Genomic DNA, 22703 nt, shown 5'->3' with positions numbered 1-22703 from the left:
CTGATTTTGAGATTATATCGAATCGTGAACCTCATATCGTATACCGAACCAAATCATGAGATGACCATACCGTCCCATTCCTACTTGCTCTATACTGATTTTCGTGAATCCACAGATATAAAATTATAACTATCTATTCCAGCATAAGATATAACAAAGGGCACAAGAAACTATTAAAGGAATAGTCCACCCAAAAATGAAAATCCTCTCATGATTTCTCACCCTCATGCCATCCCAGATGTGTAGGACTTTCTTTTTTCTGCTGAACGCAAAAGATTTTAAGAAGAAAATCTCAGCTCTGTAGGTCCATACAATACAAGTAAGTGGTGATCAGGCCTTTGAAGCTCCAAAAAGGTGATAAAGTCAGCATAAAAGTAATCCATATGTCTCCAGTGGTTTAATCAATGTCTTCTGAAGTGATTCAGTTGGTTTTGGGTGAGAGAAGACCAAAATATTAATTTATTTTTCACTGTACATCTTGCCATTACAGTCTCTAGGCATCATGATTTCAAGCTCGATTACACTTCCTACTATCAAATTCCTTTATTGTCACTCAACAATATATACAAGTGCAACAGTGGGTGAAAGTCTTGGGTGCTGTTCCAAGCAACATAGCAGTATGACAATTACAATAAACATCTGATTTACACATAACACAATTTACACATCTTGTTACACAACACAATATACAATATACACCTAATAATATACAATATACAGTATACACAAAATAAGAAGACTGTATACAATAAAAATACACTGTACCCTCCACCCCCACCCCATGTAATCAGTGGAAATAAATATGAATTTTTGTGTGGACATTCAGCTGTTGGTTGATAGTCAGTTGCCAGTGTGTTATTAAGAGAAGTGTAAACTTTGAGTCCAGTCTGAGGATAATAAAGTGCAGTGCTGATATATGTTGATCATGAGAGATCAAGAGTTCAAAAGTCTGATTGCTTGGGGGAAGAAGCTGTCACGAAGTCGGCTGGTGCGGGTCCTGATTCTGCGATACCGCCTGCCTGATGGTAGCAGTGAGAGCAGCCCATGGCTCAGGTGGCTGGAGTCTCTGATGATCCTCCGAGCTTTTTTCACACACCGCCTGATATAGATGTCCTGGAGGGAGGGAAGCTCACCTCCGATGATGTGTCTGGCAGTTCGCACCACCCTTTGAAGGGCTTTGCGGTTGAGGGCGGTGCTGTTGCCGTACCAGGCAGTGATGCAGCCAGTCAGGATGCTCTCTACAGTGCTGGTGTAGAACCGTGTGAGGATGTGGTGGTTCATTCCAAACTTCGTCAGCCGTCTGCACAGCGAGCTGTCTAAGCCCAGAGCCCGGAGTTTCACATCAAGCTTGGAGGGCACTATGGTGTTGAATGCTGAGCTGTAGTCTACAAACAGCATTCTCACATATGCGTTCCTTTTTTCCAGGTGGGAGAGAGCAGTGTGTAGTGTAGATGCATCGGCATCATCAGTGGAGTGGTTGTTGCTGTAAGCAAACTGCAGTGAGTCAAGTGAGGCAGGCAGCACAGAGCAGATGGATGTTTTACATTGAGGTGTTGGATGAGAGGAGACATTATGCAATACTTGTAATATTATGATTCTTCTTGAATTCCACTGTTTTTTAAACCTTTTTGTTGTATATTGTTTCATTGTATATAGTCCATTTTTTGTGTGTTAGAGTACTTGACTACAAAATTACTCTAAAAAGCCCATTTCTATTATACATTCAAACATGGAAATGAAAACATTCTTACCGAGTCCATCAGTTCCAGTGGTGGCAGTTTGGGCTCTGACTGGTTCAGCTCTGCCTCCCTCTTCTGGTCACCAGAGGAATAGCATGATACTTTGAGCTGCTCTTTCAAACGCTGTACAAACACGCCAGACATCCAGAACAGCAGTAAACATCAGAAATGCTTTTTAGCTTTAAATGGCTTTATCAAGATCAAAGTTTGAGAAAGATTAAGTAGTATATGTATAAAATAATGAAATAAAGAATGTTTTAAAACTGCACCATTTTCAAACGTTTGTTTTCAAATGCGTGTTTTAATCTGGCTAATTTAGCCCTGTTTTTTATTTTATTTTATTTTTTTGTATCCTCCCATACATTTATGAAAAAATAAATAAATAAATAAAATCACAAGACTGGATGCTTTACTGGTTATTCTAGTTATGCTGTAACTAGTATATTTCAAGCTTTGTCAGTTTATATGTGTGATTTTGTGTGTATGTGCAATTGGTAGGTCATATTTTTGTTTGTGTGTCTGTGCCAGAGTGTTTGATAAGAAGAGAGGGTGTGTAAGAGGTCAGTGTATTAATAGCATTTAAGTATTTATAGGTTTGTTTACTGAACGACCAGACAGTCCAGCTAAGTCATTTTAAAAATACATAAGGGCATCTCTCACACTCTCTGTCTCATCATGATATTTTTCCACTGCCAACAGCAATGCATGCAACATTGCTGTTTATTGCAAGAGAGACTGTGTATAACTATTTTTGGGGTTTGGAAAAGGTTTGAAAAGGTCTCGGTCATGTTTGTTTATATTCAAAGTAATTTCCTGCTCCTAACAGCACACAAATCATGCATATACAGCTGGCTAATTATAATATACAAATTTCTAAATATCAATTTCCTAATACATTGATGTTTTCTTCACCCCATTGAGTGTTTGAACATATTCTGCTCTGAACATCTGGCTGAGATAACCTTGATCAAAAGTGATGATGATTAATATATATACAACACCCTCTTCTCTGATTATAGCAGACTATTATGTCTTAAGATAATACCTATATATTATGATGTATACACATGTAATCAGAACTCTGAAGTTTACAGACTAAACAAATCAAGAAAGGTGAACTAGAGTTCTAGAATTGTGAAAATATGCTCTTAAGTGCGAAGCTGAATGGCTTTGAAGTACTGCTAATATTAGCAGAGTATACAAGCAAAATAATCATAATCATTGTTTATCTTATAATCATTCTTTTTTACTGACACTTACAAATGAACAAACAGTAATTTACAAAACAAAGATACAAAAAAAAGAATAAGACAAAATACATCTCATATAATGGGACAGTTTTACATTTGACATAGTTGTGATTTTGCACCATTAAATGTTCATAAAGACTCATAGCGAGTCTTTGGTCAAAAAAAGTTTAGTGGCCTTTTCTTTGCACTCCTTGCAAATATTTATACATATTGAAAGGTAGCTTTGTGATATACACTGACACAAGAAATAACACTGGCATTTCAAAAATACAATAATAAAAGGTATAGTGTTGTCAGGGTCCAGCCTGTTAAAAAACTGTAGTGGATGATTCTGTATTACCAGGCACACACACACAAACACAGTATTGGACATTGCAATTACAGAACTCAACTCTGTCCTGTGGTTTTTCTTTTTTCAGACTTTTTTCTTCAGCATATTCTTGTCTTTATTACTGGCTAATGATTAGCTGAAAGATCCAGAACATACTGAGGTATGCCTTCAAATTCAAAGTAAAAAAAAAAGTAATTTCAGGTTTAAAGAAAGGCCTTCTTTACAAAGCAAAAGAAGTTGCCTTAGAACAAGTAAAAAACATGAATTTAATTGAAACTTTGGTATGACAGTTGGGAGGAGATGAAGTGCAGGAGACAGAGGTGAAAAAAGAAACAAAAACAAAAAAATGCAGGCAAAAGTGCATTAAAGTGGATTTCCTCCTTGTTTCACGTCTTTTTCACCAGAAATGTTTCACCTTTGCAGAAATAACAAAATCTTTGGATCTGGATTTTATTCATGGCAAGTGTAGTGAAAAAAATAAATAAATCACACATTCTCGGATTCTCTGCAGTCAGAAACATTTTCTTATCAATGAAAAAACTATTGAGTATTTTTACAGGTTGGTGATATTCATGTACACACTAAGAACACTGAGGCCATACATGTCAGAGAGTAAAGTTCACGCAAAAAGTGAACGAGACCGGCAAAAAAAAAAAAAAAAAAAAAAAAGGGTCAAAGTAAATAATCTACTGAATATACTATTAGCAAACAAACTCTGCTATAAATGTAAAAATCTAACAAATAAGGCATCTAAGACACATAAAAAAATAATACCCCCTTTAAATAAATGACAGGGTATGTGGAACAAATAAAAAAGTCAACACATTAAAACACATAGAATTGGCACTTTGGGAAGTCACTTGGCAAGACTTAACTGATCGCCGGATTAAGAAAAATGGCAAGAAGAGGAAGACTGGCAGAGAAAAAGGTTTTAGCCAAGCTTCTGCCTGCTCACCAGAATGATAAGGCCAAGGGCAGTGGTCAAAGTCAAGTTTAGACCGGTGAAATGCTGTACAAGCCACAGAGGCTACTTTGTCACAGAACTGTTGAAGTCATTCTCTGCAGCTGAATTTCCCTCCTCTGTCATCCTGTTCCGGCAAGGCATTGTGGCCAAGAACAGAAACATACCAGCCACTACAACACAAGTGCCACTGAAGTAGAAGGCCAGGTCGTATGATTGAGTCCAGTCAAAGAGCCAACCTTTAAGAAAAGAGAGAACATCAGTAAAAAAAGCAAGAGTGCTCCCCTAAAACATTACTCATGTCCATAGCATTAATGATGCAGGATGAATTACACAACCAAGTTTAATAGTTAAAGTAATATTCAAGTTAAGCTCAATCGACAGCATTTGTGGCATAATGTTAATTCTATCAGGGAAGACTTGCAGACTTGAGTGAAATTCAAGATGACATTTATTTGATGAATATAAAACAGAAAATGTAATGTCTCTCTTTGAATTAAGCCCTGTCTGGCGGTCCGAAGAACCGTCATATCCTGGCGGAGATAGGAGGCAGGGGCGAAGAGCCTACCCCTGTGCAGGACGGGACTCAACTGGTGGTGGTGGGGTGGTGGAGGTTGCCGTGTTAGCACAACTGAAACAGCAATGTGATAACGTGAGCAGACTTATAAAGCAATGGCTTACATGTGATTGGCTAGGAGTTACCTAGCTAATGGTGCGATGATGTACAGCTGGTAGTCTTCCCGCTAGAACTACGCTGCGCTTACATTTACCACAAAAATTATTACGACTTGTCCCTCCTTTTCTTAAAAAAAATTGAGGTTACAGTGAGGCACTTACAATGGAAGTGAATGGGGCCAATTTTTGGAGGGTTTGAACCATTTAAAAGCATTTATATTAATTCTTCTGTTAAAAGTTGTGAATTATTTGAGATGTAAAGTCATATTAACAGTCCTTTTTGTGGGATTATAGGGTTTACGGCATTATGCATGGCAACAAAGTTGTAAAATTGGATATAAATTTACACAGAAAATCATGTTAACATGCATATTGTTTACGTTTTGTGGCTATAATTTTGAAATAGTGAGTATTTTTTACATTTCAGATTGGCCCCATTCACTTCCATTGTAAGTGCCTCACTGTAACCCAGACATTTTTTTTTTAAGAAAAGGAGGGACGAGCCAAAATGAATTTTTGTGGTAATTAACATTATGCCATATATGCTGTCGATTGAGCTTACCTTGTATTAATCTCGAAATATTCCTTTAAGGTTAGAGGTTTGTTTAAATCCCAAACCATATGTATGAATAATAATGCTTGTTTTCACAAGCACCACTAACAAAACACTCTTCTTTTAAGCAACTTACAATATACATAATACAAAACCAATTCCTCTGGAGCAACGTTTGGTTAAGTAAAATCATCATATCTCATGGACTGGCCCTTAAAGGGTCTTACCTACGACAGGTGGCCCGAGCATGATTCCAAACCCTCCGAAGCACATGAGAATGCCATGAGCCTGACTGAGTCGCTCGAAGCCTACAATCTTGGTAGTGATGTAGGACGTGAGTGACCAGTTTCCTGAGAAAAATCCAACTACGGCCGACAGCATTTGCAGACCCAAGTAGCTCTTAGACATGGGGATGAGCAGCAGAGCCACACCTGTGCCCATCAGTGTCAGGGCATACAGGTACAGACTGTTCACCCATCGCATGTCTGCCAACACACCCAGCACCAGCTTACCGATGCCCGTTGTCATGGCAACAATGGATACGAGTGGTATGAGTGCAATCCCATCAATAAGACCCTCGCTCTGGGCCACGTCCTCCATGAAGAGCACAGGTGGAAATGCTCCTAAGCTGAACAGGAAGATGGCGATGCAAAAAGCTATGAAGACACGGTCCTGTAGGAGCTCTGCAGTGTTGCACATGTACTGACAATAAGGACGCAACCACTTCTTGATTGCTCGTGCTACTATTGAGCAGGACAGCACCCCACCCTTTCTCTCCCCTTCACTTTCTTGCAGCTCTGTGGTTTCCATGGTGATCAACAACTTCACTGCAGAGTTATTGGATGAGTCAGGTGTGATTTTGAGGCAGCTAGTGTTAATAATAATGGCAGTAGGTTTGGTGTAAAGTGGTTCCTCTGTGGGCTTTAGGGCAGCTCTCTGTTTCAGGTAGTAACCAGGTAAGTTTAAAGGCCGCATTGGCCCAGCACATGCCATCAGGTTGAGCGCCAGCGCTCCGATGATAAGCAGGCAGCCCTCCAATCCAAAAAACTCAATGAGCTCATTCTGCACTGTGGCATAGATGAAGCCGCCCATACTTGTACCTGAGAAAAAAATGCACAGAATTACCACCTAGCCCAATTCTCAAAAATTATCCTCTTATGGAAGAATATCTATACAAACAGAATCTGAAATTTGAAACCTGAATCTGAAATTTGGAGCCTGATCACATGAAAACTGCATGACTGTGGCGACACAGATGTTACATGGGTCCTTACACATATCACGACAGTGGCGCCCAAATGTTATCCCAAACAGATAAGGTTTTTAAGATTAATTAACAAAACCTACCTCCCTACCCTAAACATAAAAACCCTAAACCTAACCTATAGTGTCATAAAAATCAAATGAGATGAAGAACAGATGAGGCTTTAAGGTTAATGTTCTATCGAGTTTGAAATCAACAAAATGCACCTCCCTACCCTAAACCTTAAACCTAACCAATACTGTCATAAAAAGCATAAGTGAGATCAAAACTGCAATTGCTGAAGCAACCACTTCATTTTGCTGTGCTTCTGTGACACTTTCGGGTCACGTGTCGACTTGCACGCTCTTCAGGACTTGTACCCCGGTCCTTTGTTGAGCTACTGTGCAATTTAATCACATTTGAAAAAGCTTATAAATGTAGTTGGTTTTGTAATGCAAATGTTAAAATGTGTCATCATATAACTCATGCGTTATATTTAAAGTGCTCTGATGTCATAAGGTAGCATTGTGTGAGGAACAAGGACAAAAGTAAGATTTTATGAACTGATAATCAGCCCATTTACTGGTGATTTGTGTGAAAAGAAATAAAAGTCGTTGTTGTTGTAGCAACTCTAGTGTTTAACCCTTTAATCTCTGAGGGTGTTTTTAAAATTTCCTGTTTCAATTGCATACCCAAAATTAAAGGCTTAAAACTCGCCAATAAAGCATGGGTCAAGTGTTTGATATCATTTTAAAGAAAACTTTTCAGTATTTTTTAATTATATAGATTATGATAAATTCTGAGACTCTCAGTCTAAGAAACTGCTGGGGAAAAAACTTGAGCCAAAACTTTTTTTCTTATTTTTCTGATGTGACATTATATACCTCAGGGTGTAAATAAGAGAGCTCGGAAGAATGAGTTTCATTCTGTGCCATTTGAGTCATCATTGAGTCTGTGCCATGTACTTGGCATCATCTCCTGGTGGCCATGTGTAATTAGAGTGATTGATCATGAGTCTGCCCATATATGGAGGACTATCACCACTGGTTGGAGCAATCTGAACCCAATTCGATTGGTTTAGCGCTCCATGACACTACAGCATTTCTGATGATATCATCTGATCCAGGAAAGCTAAAGTGTTTGTAAACAGATAGCAAGATGCCAGATATCCAGATGTTGTGTGCATATTGTGTTTCTTGAGGGTTATCTAATGATCTATGCATCCAATTACTTTGTGTGTGGGCTCGTTTTAAAGATAATCACCTCATCCAAGTAATGGTATGTGATATTTTATGTTCCGTTCATTTTGTCGTGAAGTGATAAGTGAAAACGCGGCACATAAGCAACATCTTTTTACATGTATGTCAAAGATATATACTATTACTTGCTATATTTTTGTCTGTGTAAAACAAATAGGCTGGTTTTATTCTACTCTTTGAGAGTTTTCCAACAACATATGACACATTGCTATTTGATCAGTTTTATGTTTTTACTGATTACAATAATATATACAGTGCAAAATTGTAAATAAATTATCAAAATGGAACACTTCTGATTTGCCTGCAAATTTCTAAGCACTTGTTAAGTTTTGGTCATAATGCCTACATGAATTGTAAAGTAGAGATTCTAAGCTTTAAAACGATACCTGTTTTGTGTTGGTCAAGACTGTACTTGTTAACATTTTGAAGAAAAAAAAAAAGATTTCTCACAGGCCCATCCGAGCTTAAAGGGTTAACCAGGAAATAGATGCCGATACATACAACAAGCCATCTAAAAATAATTTTGCAAAAATCTAGGTACTGTAGGTATAGTAGTGTGGTTCTGTGAGAGCAGGTGGAAATTTTAACTGTTTTTGAGTGCTTACTCCTTTGTTGTGTTTCTCCATCTAAGGCTAATAAAAGACTAAAAGATCATTTAAAAAAATCTCCATTTTCACCAAATGATCATGATGGTTTATGTGATGCAAACTAAGGTACCATATCATTCTAATCTATTCCATAATGTACGGTTAAACAGAAAGAGGAAATTTAAAGGTCACACCTGCGGTAACAATGCCCAAAGCAAGGCCACGCCTCTTGTCAAAGTACTGGCAGGTTATGGTCAATGTGGCAGCGTAGACAAGTCCACAGCCCATACCTTAAACACATAAACATGAATGTAAGCATTTCAAAAACACATTAACACATCCAAAATGACCATTACAGTCGAGATGTGCATGATATAGGCATCTTTATAACCTTTCAGATCTCTGCAACTATAAAGCCAACATGGAAAACCTGATCATCATGATATATAGACATAATAGATACTGTCGGTCGGGTGAGATCAATACGGAGTGGGTTGTAGGTAATTATGTAGCGAAAAAAGAGTTGTAAATTAAAAAAATAAATGATGCAAAGTTGTATGTAATTATGTGTAGGGCCATAGCTAATGAGATGAAATGTGGTAACGATTCTAGGGGCCCACAACAACTTCTTAATTGTATTTTTTAAAAGTTAAGGGGCCCAGAGCAATATACATTTAGGGGGCCCAGAATTTCTTGCTACGGTCCCGATTTCCTGGTAGAGGAAAACCTGACCCTGACTGACTCTAATGTAGGTAAAAATAACTCCACTGAACTTGACTATGCATTGTATCTGTTGGTGGTGCGTTTCTGCGTGCGTGTTTGAAGAGTTTGTTGGTGTATGTGAATTGGCAACAGTGATGGTGTCACAGTTTCAAATTCTAAGCTGTCAGTGAATGTTATATAATCACAACAATTAATAGCAGCCCGCTCACAAACACACGGTGGCATTATACAAACTCATACACAAAAACATCCACTATACAAACACACATCAGTTTTATGAACTCTAGTCTACATAGTATGGCCTGAGCAGATTAATATAGGACATTCTCAATAAATGTATATGCATAAGTGGTACACATGAAGCTTTGAAAGTCACAAAATCAGACACAAACACAGACAGTCACATTCAAGCAAGCTTCCTGCTCTTGAAAAAGCTCAAATCAATGACACAGAAATAACCTGACTTCTGTTTCTTAAGAGCCTACTGGTAAACAGCAGCCCAGTCAATCCAAAACCTGTGCTAAGTTCACTTATAACTAAGGGAATCTGACTCTCTCAAGTTATATAATCATCATAGAAGTTTCTGTAAATGTTTATTTTCATACCAACAACAATGCCGTAGGAGAAGATGAGGAAAGAGACATTTGGAGCAAAAGCGCTCAGCATCAGACCCCCAGCCACCATCACACCACTGAAGAATGTCACCGGCCGTGCACTGAAATTATCCACACAGGCACTGCACACTGGGCCTGCACAGAAAGACAGAGATTAATCAAAATATTTTCAGGAAAAAGTTCTGGGAAGACTAAACATCCACACCAAAAACATACCAAACAATGAAATACTACTCCACCTACATAAAAGGAACACATGGGTAAGTTACCCAAAAAGTAATCAACTACAAATAAATTCAATTAACATTTTAACTTCATTAAAAAAGTAATCACATTACAAATTACCTTACTTTGAAGTTTTTTTTTTTTTTTTTACTTTTCACATAAAAGGTTTTTTTCTCAATAAATTCAATCTGATAACTACAATTTAACATGTAATGTCTTACCCTACTTAAAAAAGAAAAAAAAAATTTGATTACAGTAACTAATTAACTTCGTAATCATTTTACACCTAACACTGCACATAACAGATGTTTACTATTGGGTCAGAAATTAAGGCGTGCTCAGGGCAAAAATGTCACCAAAAATTCCCCAGAAATTCAAAATGAGTGGGCAAAAAATGGGAGTCATGAAATGAGGAATACAATTTTACCTGATCTTTTGACATATAAGAGGTCATTGTACTATAAATACATACTGTAAGTTTTAGAATGAACAATTTCCTCCATAATAGAAAAAGAGCATTTATATAAACCAAGCTGCAAAAACGGCTTGTTTGAAATTCATGGAACTTGTAACGTCACAAGGACCAAATACATCTGCATATGCAACGCCTATTTTTCGCTGGTGCTCAGTCAGACAGTCACACATTTGAAGAGGAAAGAGATGGGTCCTGTCATGGGAGATTCATCGAAAGTGGACTTACACAGGACACCTTGATGTGCCTGTCTGGATTTAAATTTGATTCTACATAAACATGCACAGACAGACATCTTTGACCGCTTGATACATATCTAGGGCCGTTTTTAAAAGATGTGGTGTCAAGTACTGGTGGTGATTGAGCAGATTCCTCCTATACTATGTAAAGTGCTTTGAATGCCTAGAAAAGCACTATGTAAATGTAAGGAATTATTAATTATGAATTAATTTACAACTGTGAAGAGGAGAATGTATCATGGATGCGTTCTTTCGACCATCTGCGCTATTTTTAGTTGTTGGTGTATGAAAGCGTGATGGAATGATACTGGAAACTGGATGTGGATGTGTCTTCAGCGTATTTTAGAGTGGATTCTATGTTTGGCTCATATCATGACACTCATAATATGATTAAAGCTTTGCAAAGGAACAGTTATTGAAGCATGGGGCAGATAAAAACACTTGGACGTGATCGCAAAAACTGTGATTAAATCGTTTAATTCATGAATATTTCATATATCATGACTGTGTGATAGTTTATGCTGCTGACACCCTGTTTACACCGGGCAGTCCATTGACGTGACGTGATGCAACAACTTTAGGCTGTCTACACCGGGCGTGTCGACATGAACTTTCTAAAACATGTTTTTGTGTTGTTGGCAGTAGTAGCACCACCGCATGCAGCGCAAAATGGAACGGGACATCTGTTTACTATTGACGTGACGCTCTGCTACGGCACTTCCATTGTAGACAGCATAACTGATTATAATGGGTTCTATTGCTTTTGACGCAACTCTCACATCCGGTGTAGATAGGGTGTGAGTGTTAACTGTTGTGCTTGAGATGAACAGTTTATTATATTCGGATGCAATATGTTGGTTGTGATTTTGTGTAAACCCTGACATTTAGTTTTATAATGTTTTGGTTCTTATTCATTTTCTTCCGATTGTGTTTAAAAAATGGTTCGAGGAGCTGCACGATGTTAGCCAATCAGAACAGTGGGCGTTTACGTTTAAGTTTTAAGGAGGCGCTTATGCCAAAACCGATGTTTCAGACAGGGTCAGAAACAGGGTGCAAAATGATCATATATTACTAAATTATGACTGTTTTGGTGGAAATATTTTTTACTAGTTATCAGTGGACCTCAGGAAAGATAATAAAACTATAATATATATATATATATATATATATATATATATATATATATATATATATATATAAAATTAAAATTTAATTAAAAACTAAAATATTTCATGACCCCTTTAATGTATTCTGCTGGGTTTTTTTTATTTGTAACATCTGATATGCATTTACTGAGCACTTTATTAGGAACACCTGTACAGCTACATATTCATGCGATTATCTGATCAGCCAATTGCGTGGCAGCAGAGCAATGCATAAAATCATGCAGATATGGGTCAGGAGCTTCAGTTAATGTTCACATCAACAGAATGGGGGAAAAATGTGATCTCAATGATTTTGACCGTGGCATTATTGTTGGTGCAAGACGGGCTGGTCTGAGTATTTCTGTAACTGCTGATCTCCTGGGATTTTCACACACAACAGTCTCTAGAATTTACTCAGAATGGTGCCAAAAACAAAAAATATCCAGTGAGCGGCATTTTTGCAGACGGAAATGCCTTGTTGATGAGAGAGGTCAACGGAGAATGGCCAGACTGGTTCGAGCTGACAGAAAGTCTACAGTAACTCAGATAACCGCTCTGTACAATTGTAGTGAGCAGAATAGCATCTCAGAATGCACAACACAGCGAACCTCGAGGCAGGGGCAGGGCAGGAAGAGAGAAGTCACACAGGCATAAAACATTAAACTCAGTGCTAGTTGTAGCTGAAGAATTATGCTTAAAAATGCTCCAATGGGTTTTCTTTAACTAGAGCTTGTAAGGGACCACCTGAAAATTTCACCCACAACAATAAAACGTTGGAGGTGTCCAAGCATTCATTCATTAATTCATTAAATTAAAGTGTAAGTTATGCATACAATTTACAATCTTTAGTATGTGTAAATGTTTTTTTTTTAAATAGTGTTTAAGACAAAACATGCAAGGCAGTTGCATTGAACACTTGGACACCATTGACGTTTTAGAACAGTGTGTTGACTTTTCAGATGATCTCATGAATCACAAGGGAATATTTAATAAATATTGAACTTAAATTAAACTTTACCCCACTAAATATTATTATGCAGTCATAATGCATTGATATTTTGTTTAAATATAATTTGTTTGGTCTCTATTTATTATGATGTGGGGTCACTGAACTCTCAGTGAGATGGAAAATGAGAATACCACTCTTACCATTCTACCACTCCAATTTAGGGGGTCCACTGGGAGGGCCAGGCCTATTAACATGGGGGCACTGACTGCCGCTACATTACTGGTTTTAATTTAATAATTGTTAATAAATGCGTAATTTACTGAGATTGTTTAATGGGACTCTTACTACAGTAGAACTTCACAGCTACACACTGTCATTCAAGTCGAGTTCAACACTACAGCAGCAAGCGTGCAAAACAAACATTTCTTCACTCCACACAATGCCTTCATTTTACACCAAGACAAGAATATATTTCAAGATTAAAACTGCAGTGAAACCGTGGTTAATTTTTGTAAGTGTAAACAAAACAGAAGTCTAATAATTTTCTGTTCAGGCTCACAAATGTAAATAATAATAATAATAATAATAATAATAATGACTTCAATTATGACTAAAAATAATATTTTAAATTACCAATTAAATCCCAAGAAATCAAAAAAGAAAAAAAAAAAAGAATTTAATAGAAGTATCTATTGGTATCGGTATCGAAGATATTGGATATTGGATCGAAAAGAAAATAAGTGGTATCGCCCATCCTTACTAATAAATCACTTTCACATTCTTCTTCTTGTGTTTCTCATGACTCAATTCTTTGTGCATATCGCCACCTACTGGGCTGGGAGAATTAATTGTAAAAAAGGACTTTTATATATTATAAAGTTATAGATATTTATCTGTTTCTCACCCACACCTATCATATTGCTTCTGAAAATCACTGGAGTCATATTAATTACTTTTATGCTGCCTTTATGTGCTTTTTGGAGCTTCAAAGTTCTGGTCACCATTCACTTGCATTGTATGGACCTACAGAGCTGAGATATTCATCTAAAAATCTTCATTTGTGCTCTGCAGAAGATATTAACAATAATATTAATAATCGTTTTATTATTATTATAATAATAATTCTGTAATGCATGCTAAATGTGTATCATGTACTGGAATATAGGAGAGCAAACATCCATTACATTATATGTGAAAGTAACTAGATATTTTTATTGGCAACTTTCTTACTCCTACTTGAGTCATTTTTAACATTATTACTTTTACTTCTACTTGAGTAATTTTTTTTTTTTTTAAGTAATTGTACTTTTACTTGAGTAAAGTTTTTGGCTACTCTACCCACCTCTGGCTATTTTATAAGCATATAAACATAACTAGATTAATTATGTACCTATTAATTTACACACGCTATGCATTTGCTTTCAAGCAACAATCCCTCAACATATGGATTATACATCTGCCACATTTTTTTGGCCACTCATGCTCCCAATTTCATCCAACAAGTTACGCAAGTTTCTGTTTATTTTTCTTTTGATGGAACAATTGCAAACAAATAGCTAGTGGCGTTTGGGGTGTAGGCGTTCTGCCGTCATGTTCCTCTATACATTGTTCATCATATTCATTATCTGCATCAACAATCGCTTTTCAAGTGACAATTTTCATTTTGCGGCAATGTTTCTCATTACAAGAGTATTTGATGCACCTTGCACATCGATCTTCACGTTAGTGTAAGAAAGATTGTGTGTCCTGCAACCATTCGGCTGTGTCACGCAGTTTACATCTGTTTATATCAGCGTTTTATGCCTGAGTATATCCCAGTAATGGGTAATCAGGGTAAATACTCATAAATCATGCATGTTGATTATGCACAACTACTTTCAGTGTACGTGGTTGATTATCTTCATTAAGTTCAGCTTATGCTACTCATTTTCAGCTAGTCGCTTGTCGCTCCTGTCGCACGTTAAATCAGGAACTCTTGATTTGACTTTCTACGATCACATCTCCTTTGAAGGGGCAGTATATTTGTTGCTGTGTAACTTCTGACACCTAGTGGTAGGCTATGGTGCTAAAACATTACTGAAATTGAATTAGTAGTTCAGTATGTGGGCATTGTCATATAATTTTATGTAGTTGCAGTGATTTGTGTTTCCTTATTATTTAATTTTCTTGGGTCAGATCGTATTCCGTTTTCATTCACTTGCATGTGAAAGAGAAACGCAATCATCTTAAATGCATGCCTTTGCTTTTCAAGCAAAAGCGCTTTGTTGTCCCACATTTGGTACTCACCTTGATGTTCATGCAGCTGGTCTCCATCAGCAACATATGCAAGTTTCATTTATTTTCTTTTGGGGGAACAATATTCTTATCCATAGTTGCCATTAGGGTTTCAGGCTTTTCTCTTATTAATGTTTCACTATTCATTGTACATTTTATTATTAATACTGCATCGGGTAATCACTTTGTCATTGTTCACTTTTACAAGAGTAGTCAGTGCTCACCGATCTTCATGTTGTTCCACAGATATGATTTGTAAGAATGTTTACTATCATGTTCACTCTTAAACAGAAGGATCAGTCGTTGCTGCTTGCTACTGACATCGGTAGACAACTGCACATCAGCATAACTGAATCAGGAATCTTAGCACAGCATGCAATAAATCAGATGGGAAGTACCAACCATGTATTGCAGTTATCCAATGTTTTCCTTTTAATAAAGGGGTAATTTCAATGTACCAGTGTAGGTATTTGCATTGTTGGTTAAACTGCCCTAATAATGTCTTAATTATATGATCATCTTTGCCAATCTACATTTATGTATTCAGCATATTTCAGCTTGCCACACTTCGCATGGGTGCACTGTTTGCTAAGACACATTGCAAGCATTGCCATCCATTCCACAGGTAGTAGTTCGCATAAACACATTGCAAGCATTGCTACCCATTTCATGGGCAGTCTGTTCCACAGACACATTGCAAGCAATGCCGCCCATTTCATGGGCAGTCTGTTTCACAGACACATTGCAAGCAATGACACCCATTTCATGGGCAAACTGTTTCACGGACACAACACGAAGCAATGCCACCCATTCCATGGGCAGTCCGTCTGCACATACACATCGGAAGCTATGCCATTTCACAAAGCCAGTCATCTTTCTGCAGGGTATGGCACAATTACATGCCATTTGTTTCATGTTTGCTAATCATATAAGGTTATATTCATGGTATTACTATTTTTTCTGCTTCTTTCTGTTTCCTTTGCCTGAGACCTGGTCATCTAAGTTGAACTATTAGTTTAGTTCTCCTTTTTGGGGGAATATACGTTTAAATTAGGTTTTAATTTCCTTTTGGGGGTAAGCTCCTCTACACTGCCATCATCGCCTTCCGGCAGGTTCTGATGGTTCGAGCGAGAATCCTGGCACTGAACCATAGGACGGGGCTTATGCCAAGGGAAAATAATCTAAAAATAACTGAAGTTATCCCATACTATCGAGTTCTCTGAGAGAAATGGAAGCCTAAGCGATAATTCTCGTAGAGGACTTGTAGTAGAATTACATCATTAATTCATTCAATTCCGGCATCTCAGCCAATCATTATCTAGCCTATGCCTTATAAGATCCCACAACTGTCTCATTTCTTGAATTTTGTGTTGCTTTCACCCACCGCCACCCCAACACCACCAGTTTAGGTCCCGTCCTGTTGTGGGGGGGTGAGCTCCTCTACCCTGCCGTCATTGCCTTCCGGCAGGTTCTGATGGTTCGAGCGAGAATCCTGACGCTGAACCATAGGACGGGGCTTATGCCAAGGTTAACTTATCTATAACTAACTGATGTTATCCCATACTATCGAGTTCTCTAAGAGAAATTTTTTTCCAATTATACTTGATGCACAAGAGCATGAAAAGATTATTAATGATAATATTAAAAGTACTGTTAATGATTGCTGCAGAAATAGCCAATGACTCTTTTAATAAACAGTACAAAGCCACTCCTAATATGGCCAAAATATCTGGAGAGCAATTGCTGGGTACAGAATAAACAAATAGACTCAGCCAGACAGATGGGCAGAGTATGTGTGTTTGTGCCATCCAGTCAAGATCATCTATCTCCTCATCATTTTTACAACTCATTAGGCTCTATACTGTCTGGTATGGGTTACTTCACAGACCCTAATCTTACCACCCTCAGACACGCTTACAAATACTCAACACCAGCTGACCTAATGCTGACCTGAGTTTTTCCTAAGTATATATATATTTTTGTTTTGTTATTTTGTTTTTTGTAGTGCTGTTGTTTTAGGAACGTATTCGATAAATGATGTGCCCGTCTGTTATTTGTTTTCCAGATATATCAGACACATGGTGTCCTGAGGGTGTGTCCGCACAGGAACCTATTGGAGCATGTTAGACACCTCCTGCCATAAACAACTCAGTAAATCCCATTTCCTCTGCGTCAGCACCAGTGTGCACAGGGCACACAAACACATATTACTTATGCTCACACATAAACACACATGTCCAGTATGCACTTCTGCCAAATCATGACCTTGCATACCGTGACTATATAGACCACACAGAGTCCAGTGTATGTAAACATAACCTGACATCTCCAAAACATATTTACCCACACGCTCAGCCTATGGTGAACTCTTAGCCTCAGTGAGATGACAGAGGGCTATCTTTCTTGTTTTCAGAACACAATGTGGTTCTGTTATTGTTTTTTCTTGTCTGTATGCCCACTCTCCATTTTCTATCTTCTTACCAACCACTTCTCTATCTTTTTGTTTTGTTTGTGGTTATTTTAAAAATCATTTCATAGTGATTGCAATCACAAAGGGCAGTTTCTAGCCGATGAAATATAGCTGAGCATAACTAAGCAACTGATATTCACTATACAAATTTCTATAACTTTTTAAGATGTTATTAATATCCATGACTTTTCCAGGTCTATAAATCACAATTTTGTAATACCCTGATATTTCCCAGTTTTCCATGACAGTGGGAACCCTGGTTCTCACTCTCTATCCCCTATTTCTCTCTCTCATTAGAAAAATTAAGATGGTATTCTCTGGGCTCTGTGTCAAGAGAGATTTGACCCATGCAATGCAGACAGCAATGACTGACTAATATATACAACTGCACTATAAACAAATATATAATTACTCTCACTATCGGTTAGTCCTTTTAATGGTATTAGAACACTGAGTCAGCAGCATAATAGGTGAGTTAAGGACAGTGTGTTTTAGTGTGTATGAGATTTTTATTTCAGATTAGATGCTTATTGACAGATAAACAGGTCTGACCAGGTTTGTCAGGTTCTGGGCTAATAAACTGATGATGCTAAAGAAATCTGCTGCATAACAAACAATTAGAACAGTATAATTAGTCTATTTTATGATCTCTCTCTCTCTCTCTCTCTCTCTCTCTCTCTCTCTCTCTCTCTCACTCAAAGTAATTTGAAAACATTAAGCAGTCCATTTGTGTGTGGATTAGATAGCACTGACAGATTTCAAATTTTCATAATGTACTTTACATTACATAACAGCAGCACCTGAAAAGCTTTACATTAGGGAACCTTTAAAATCTCTTCCACACACACGTGCATAAATGCAGACATACCATAGACATATTTTGTTAGTATCTAAAGTTAATTATAATAACTATATACTAACCCTAACCCAAACCAGAACACACCATAATATATATATATATATATATATATATATATATATATATATATATATATATATATATATATACATTTTATATTAAGCTCATTTCTAAAGACAAATATGTCCCCAAACTATAGCAAAGTACATATACACATGCAAAGACAAATAATCAGTACTCACTGGTGATGAGCGCCACCCCAGACACTATGGATCCGACCCAGGCCGTCATGCCTTTGCCTTCCTGGAAGGCACTGAGCCACTTGGGGTACAACACCCCGACAGCCTGGGGTGACCCAAAGGACAGGAACTGGGCCATGAAGGAGGACACCACAATCACCCATCCCCATCCACCGTCTAAATCACCCTCACCCTCTGCAGCACCCATTCTCAGCACTGATCTTGCGCTGACTTAAATAGACACAGGGACCTGCAGAAAGTAGAGGAGAATGAAGTATATCCGGGTAGCTGACATGTCAAGCAGTGGCATGCTATATACTTCATATAAAACTATTTTAAGATGCAGTTTTCTAATCCGTGTATAATTACTATATGAATGCAGTTTTATGACCTCATACGAATTGAAAGACTACATCGGATATCTATGCTTTTAAAAATTAATTTATTACATGGCAGGACTATATAAGCAAACTGCAAAAACCTAAAAGGCTATTACAAATGGCGGGGGGAAAAAATGGTGACCAGCTACAGCACCTAAAATATATATTAATATAGATTTAAAAAAATAAAATCTTGATGTTAAAAATTTTAATTTACTTGTTTTTAGTGTAAATTGTTGGTTAATTTATGAACATTAAATATAAGAATTCTAAACTATATATGTGACTGACTACATTACAACTAAACTATAAATGCAGGCACTTGGAACAAAAGCAAACTTAAAAACTGATGCACTCACTGCAGGTGGACGTTCTTCTTGCTTGATGCGCGCGTTGCGCAGAACCACTCGTGCCTGGTACACCAGGCCAGACTTTCGCGCTCAACATCGCGCAACGTTTCGTTTTGAACGCTCATGGACACAGACCACACCTCAAAGGAGGAGAGTTTGCGGACCGGACAACCCTTGTTCTTCACATTTGTCCATCGTGGTTACATAAATCCTCCTGATAATATTTCATACCGCGCATTGGCGTGAAGACTTTGTGTCGTTTGGAGCGCGTGGCGACATTTTTCTCCCTCGCGCACGCAGAAGTTTCTCCTCAGCTGCAGCTCGTCTATAATAAACAGCCGGTTTATTTCGCAGAATATCATCGATTTGATAACTATATATAACAATATGAATACATGCTGTCATGTTGTTTTGTTCTTTCCAACAGATGAGAATGGTTGTGTTGGAAAAGCGCGCGACTCACTTCCAGAGAAGCGTGATGAAAGGAAGATGCGTTTGCTCAATGCCACTGGAAACATGTTCCACATAAAAACGCCAGCTCTCTGCTTTACTTGGGCCGACTTTAGGTTGGACTTCTGCGGCCAGAGCACGGGGCGCATTTACTTTTCTCAGCAAGCGTCCATCTTTCCCGTGAAATAAAGAACCGGTTGGAAGCTGTTCTCACCGGTCAGATCACTGTTCTCCTGACTCACGGAGAGCTCAACCGGCCGAGGGCGTTTCATTTTCTTTAGTAGGGTACAATGGGGCTAAATGCCCCCTGGGGAAAATGGCACTTTTGGTTTTATTTTCTCCCAAAACACTAAACAGCAACAAAAACTACCAAAGTACTTTCCTTAACACCTGTTTGTCACACACTGGAAAATGTTCTTGATCCATGAGATTATTGGCTGCAATGTCTAAAGTTTAATTTTGAGGTCATTTTATCTAATGTTTACTAATTTTTTAAATGTTGCAAATTTATAGCTAATGAGAATCCCTGAAATTATCACATTTATTTTTTAGAAAAAAATACTTATTTATAATTTTCAGTTTTGTTCAAGGTGATTAAATAAATAAATAAATAAAGTGATAACTGTCCTATAAGTGAAAGGATAATATTTGGGGTGAAAAAAAATAAATAAAAAATAACCTGTTGCAGAGGCTAAAGGCCCCCATAAAACACTTTTTTTTTTTTTTTTTCTTAAGTGGGTGGAATAGATTTGTTATGAAGAATGTTCAAAGTGTGCCCAAATTGACTGATCCAATCACAGTGGAGATTCCTTCATGTACAGAATACTCGAGATGTTATGAAATGTCAAATGTGATTGAAATTAACAGAATCTGAAGTGGTTATTCAAAAAAGCATCTTGCTGGCTCAAATGTATTTGCTTAAGTTGACAAATTTTGCCCTATAACTATTGCCCCTATATTTACACTAAATCACTATAACCCCCCTGGGGGCCTTTTACCCTAAATGGGGTATAAAAGGCTCACTCACCACCTTTAAAAAAAATAAATTATAATAATAATTTTAATGAAAACAACCTTCCGTAATTATTTCTTTTCAGACTAATTATGTTGCTCCATCATTACTCATTAAAAAGAAATGTATTATTATTATTATTATTATTTTACCTTGATACAATTTGAGACCAGAAAAAAAAGTACATTTTCTTTAAAGTGGATAGTTTAGCCCCGTTGTACCCTATGATTTTATAAGGATTTAGTTTATCATCCAAGGGAAACTTTACAGTCTTATAAGTATCATGTCAGGTCCATGCATCTGATGCATCTGATCATGTAATATTAGTCAACCTAAGTAAAACATATAAACTGACACCTCATAAAATCAATAATTATAATAGGAAAAGTCATATTTGTTATATGCACCATTAATTAAATACAGTTATTTATTATAACAGAGAAAGTAATAATTGAAATTGAAATTAGGAATAAGTTGGTATACATTTCAGTACTTTCACATACAAGTTCTGCAAGTGAAATTTAATGAAATCTTAAAACATGTTTTACCTTCTGTTTTATACAAAGCCTCAAAATGTAAATTATTCACAAGAAAATAAATATCCAGCTAAAAACCTCATTAAAAAAGATAAATTAATACATTTATGAATAAATGATTGGATCCTAAATTAAATTAATTTGGTTATAGGTTCTATAACTAATGAAGAGTAAAGCTTGTTTTTGTTTTTTAATTATACATTTCTGAAACAATGTGCAAATTTAAAATTCCCTGAGACAAGGATTCGGTAAGAGGGTTGTGTGCAAGATGTGAGACACTACTTAAATGCAAAAATTGCTATTAAAATAAATTCATTTTTTGTTTGTTTTTTCTACACCATTGAGACTCTTATATTAACCACACCATACAAAAAAAGAAAGATTTACCACTCATTTAACCGATAATATTTGACATACAGTTTGGTCATCAACAAGATTGGACAAGAGAAATTAGCTTGAATTTGAATTCATATTTTTAAACTATTTCTTTTTTAATTATATTTGTATTTTAAGACAACTTTGCTGTACACAAGTACATTTCTCAGTATTAAGAGCATTCTGAAGATCTATATTCTTTATTTATGGGTGGGACAGAAAATGTCCTCCAAATCTGGAACCTCCCACCTGCTTGTGCACACACACACGCTCATTTTCAAGGAAATCTGTTGGAGTTTGGCATCACAGCAGACAGAAACCCTTACGTTAATTCATCTATTTGTATGGTAGCACACATAATTCAATATCTGTTTGATAACAGTTTTTGTTGATTGAGAATTTCAAGGACATTTGTTTTGACTTGGCTGCAGAGCAAACTTAATTCCTTATGTTAATTAAATGCCTCTTTAATGACTGTTACAGGAGAAAACCTTTATAATTGCCAGTCAGCTTAGTAATTTCTCTCATTATTTCAGTCAGGACAAGACTTGAACTCAAAAGAGAGGGCAAGAGGGTAAATGTCCCCTTGTTCCCACCCTTCTTTTTCTCAACTCTCTGTCTGGGTGGTCAGCTGAACTTTTGTGTTGGGTGAGTGTGTGATGGTCAGATGGCTGGGCTTTAAGCCCAGCAAGATCTTATTCCTGCTTGTTGTCGTTCCCACACACATAAAACGAGAGGTTCGGTCTTTCACCACCGTCATTCGGTAATCCCCTTTGACATGAAAAGAGAGTGA

At 37.0% G+C, this 22703-nt stretch overlaps 1 protein-coding gene across 2 annotated transcripts; it reads right to left on the bottom strand.

The window, feature by feature from the left end:
* Window positions 1-2960: 2960 nt before the first annotated feature.
* Window positions 2961-21009, bottom strand: LOC127454739 (monocarboxylate transporter 9-like). Of its 2 annotated transcripts, none has more exons than XM_051722111.1 (6): window positions 19547-21009; window positions 18811-19057; window positions 9927-10070; window positions 8793-8888; window positions 5737-6609; window positions 2961-4520 (listed from the first exon to the last, which is right to left on the bottom strand). In XM_051722111.1, the coding sequence occupies exons 2-6, from the start codon at window positions 19013-19015 to the stop codon at window positions 4348-4350; spliced, it is 1491 nt and encodes a 496-aa protein (XP_051578071.1). In that variant the 5' UTR covers window positions 19016-19057; window positions 19547-21009; the 3' UTR covers window positions 2961-4347. The 2 variants fall into 2 exon arrangements, with proteins under 2 accessions (XP_051578071.1, XP_051578070.1); XM_051722110.1 differs by lacking the exon at window positions 2961-4520 and adding an exon at window positions 4564-4912.
* Between the last annotated feature and the right edge of the window lie 1694 nt (window positions 21010-22703).

Source organism: Myxocyprinus asiaticus, chromosome 17 (genome assembly GCF_019703515.2).
Source record: "Myxocyprinus asiaticus isolate MX2 ecotype Aquarium Trade chromosome 17, UBuf_Myxa_2, whole genome shotgun sequence".
Taxonomy (NCBI): Eukaryota; Metazoa; Chordata; class Actinopteri; order Cypriniformes; family Catostomidae; genus Myxocyprinus; species Myxocyprinus asiaticus.
Note: the sequence above shows the minus strand (reverse complement) of the source record. Positions and strands in the feature narration are given on the sequence as shown.

Coding starts and splice junctions, on each gene's coding strand:
- LOC127454739 (XM_051722110.1), bottom strand. CDS start 19,015: ATGGGTGCTGCAGAGGGTGAGGGTGATTTAGACGGTGGATGGGGATGG. Junction 8,889..9,926: donor CTCCTACGGCATTGTTGTTG/GTATGAAAATAA, acceptor TATGTGTTTAAG/GTATGGGCTGTGGACTTGTC. Junction 6,610..8,792: donor TTTGGGCATTGTTACCGCAG/GTGTGACCTTTA, acceptor TTTTTTTCTCAG/GTACAAGTATGGGCGGCTTC.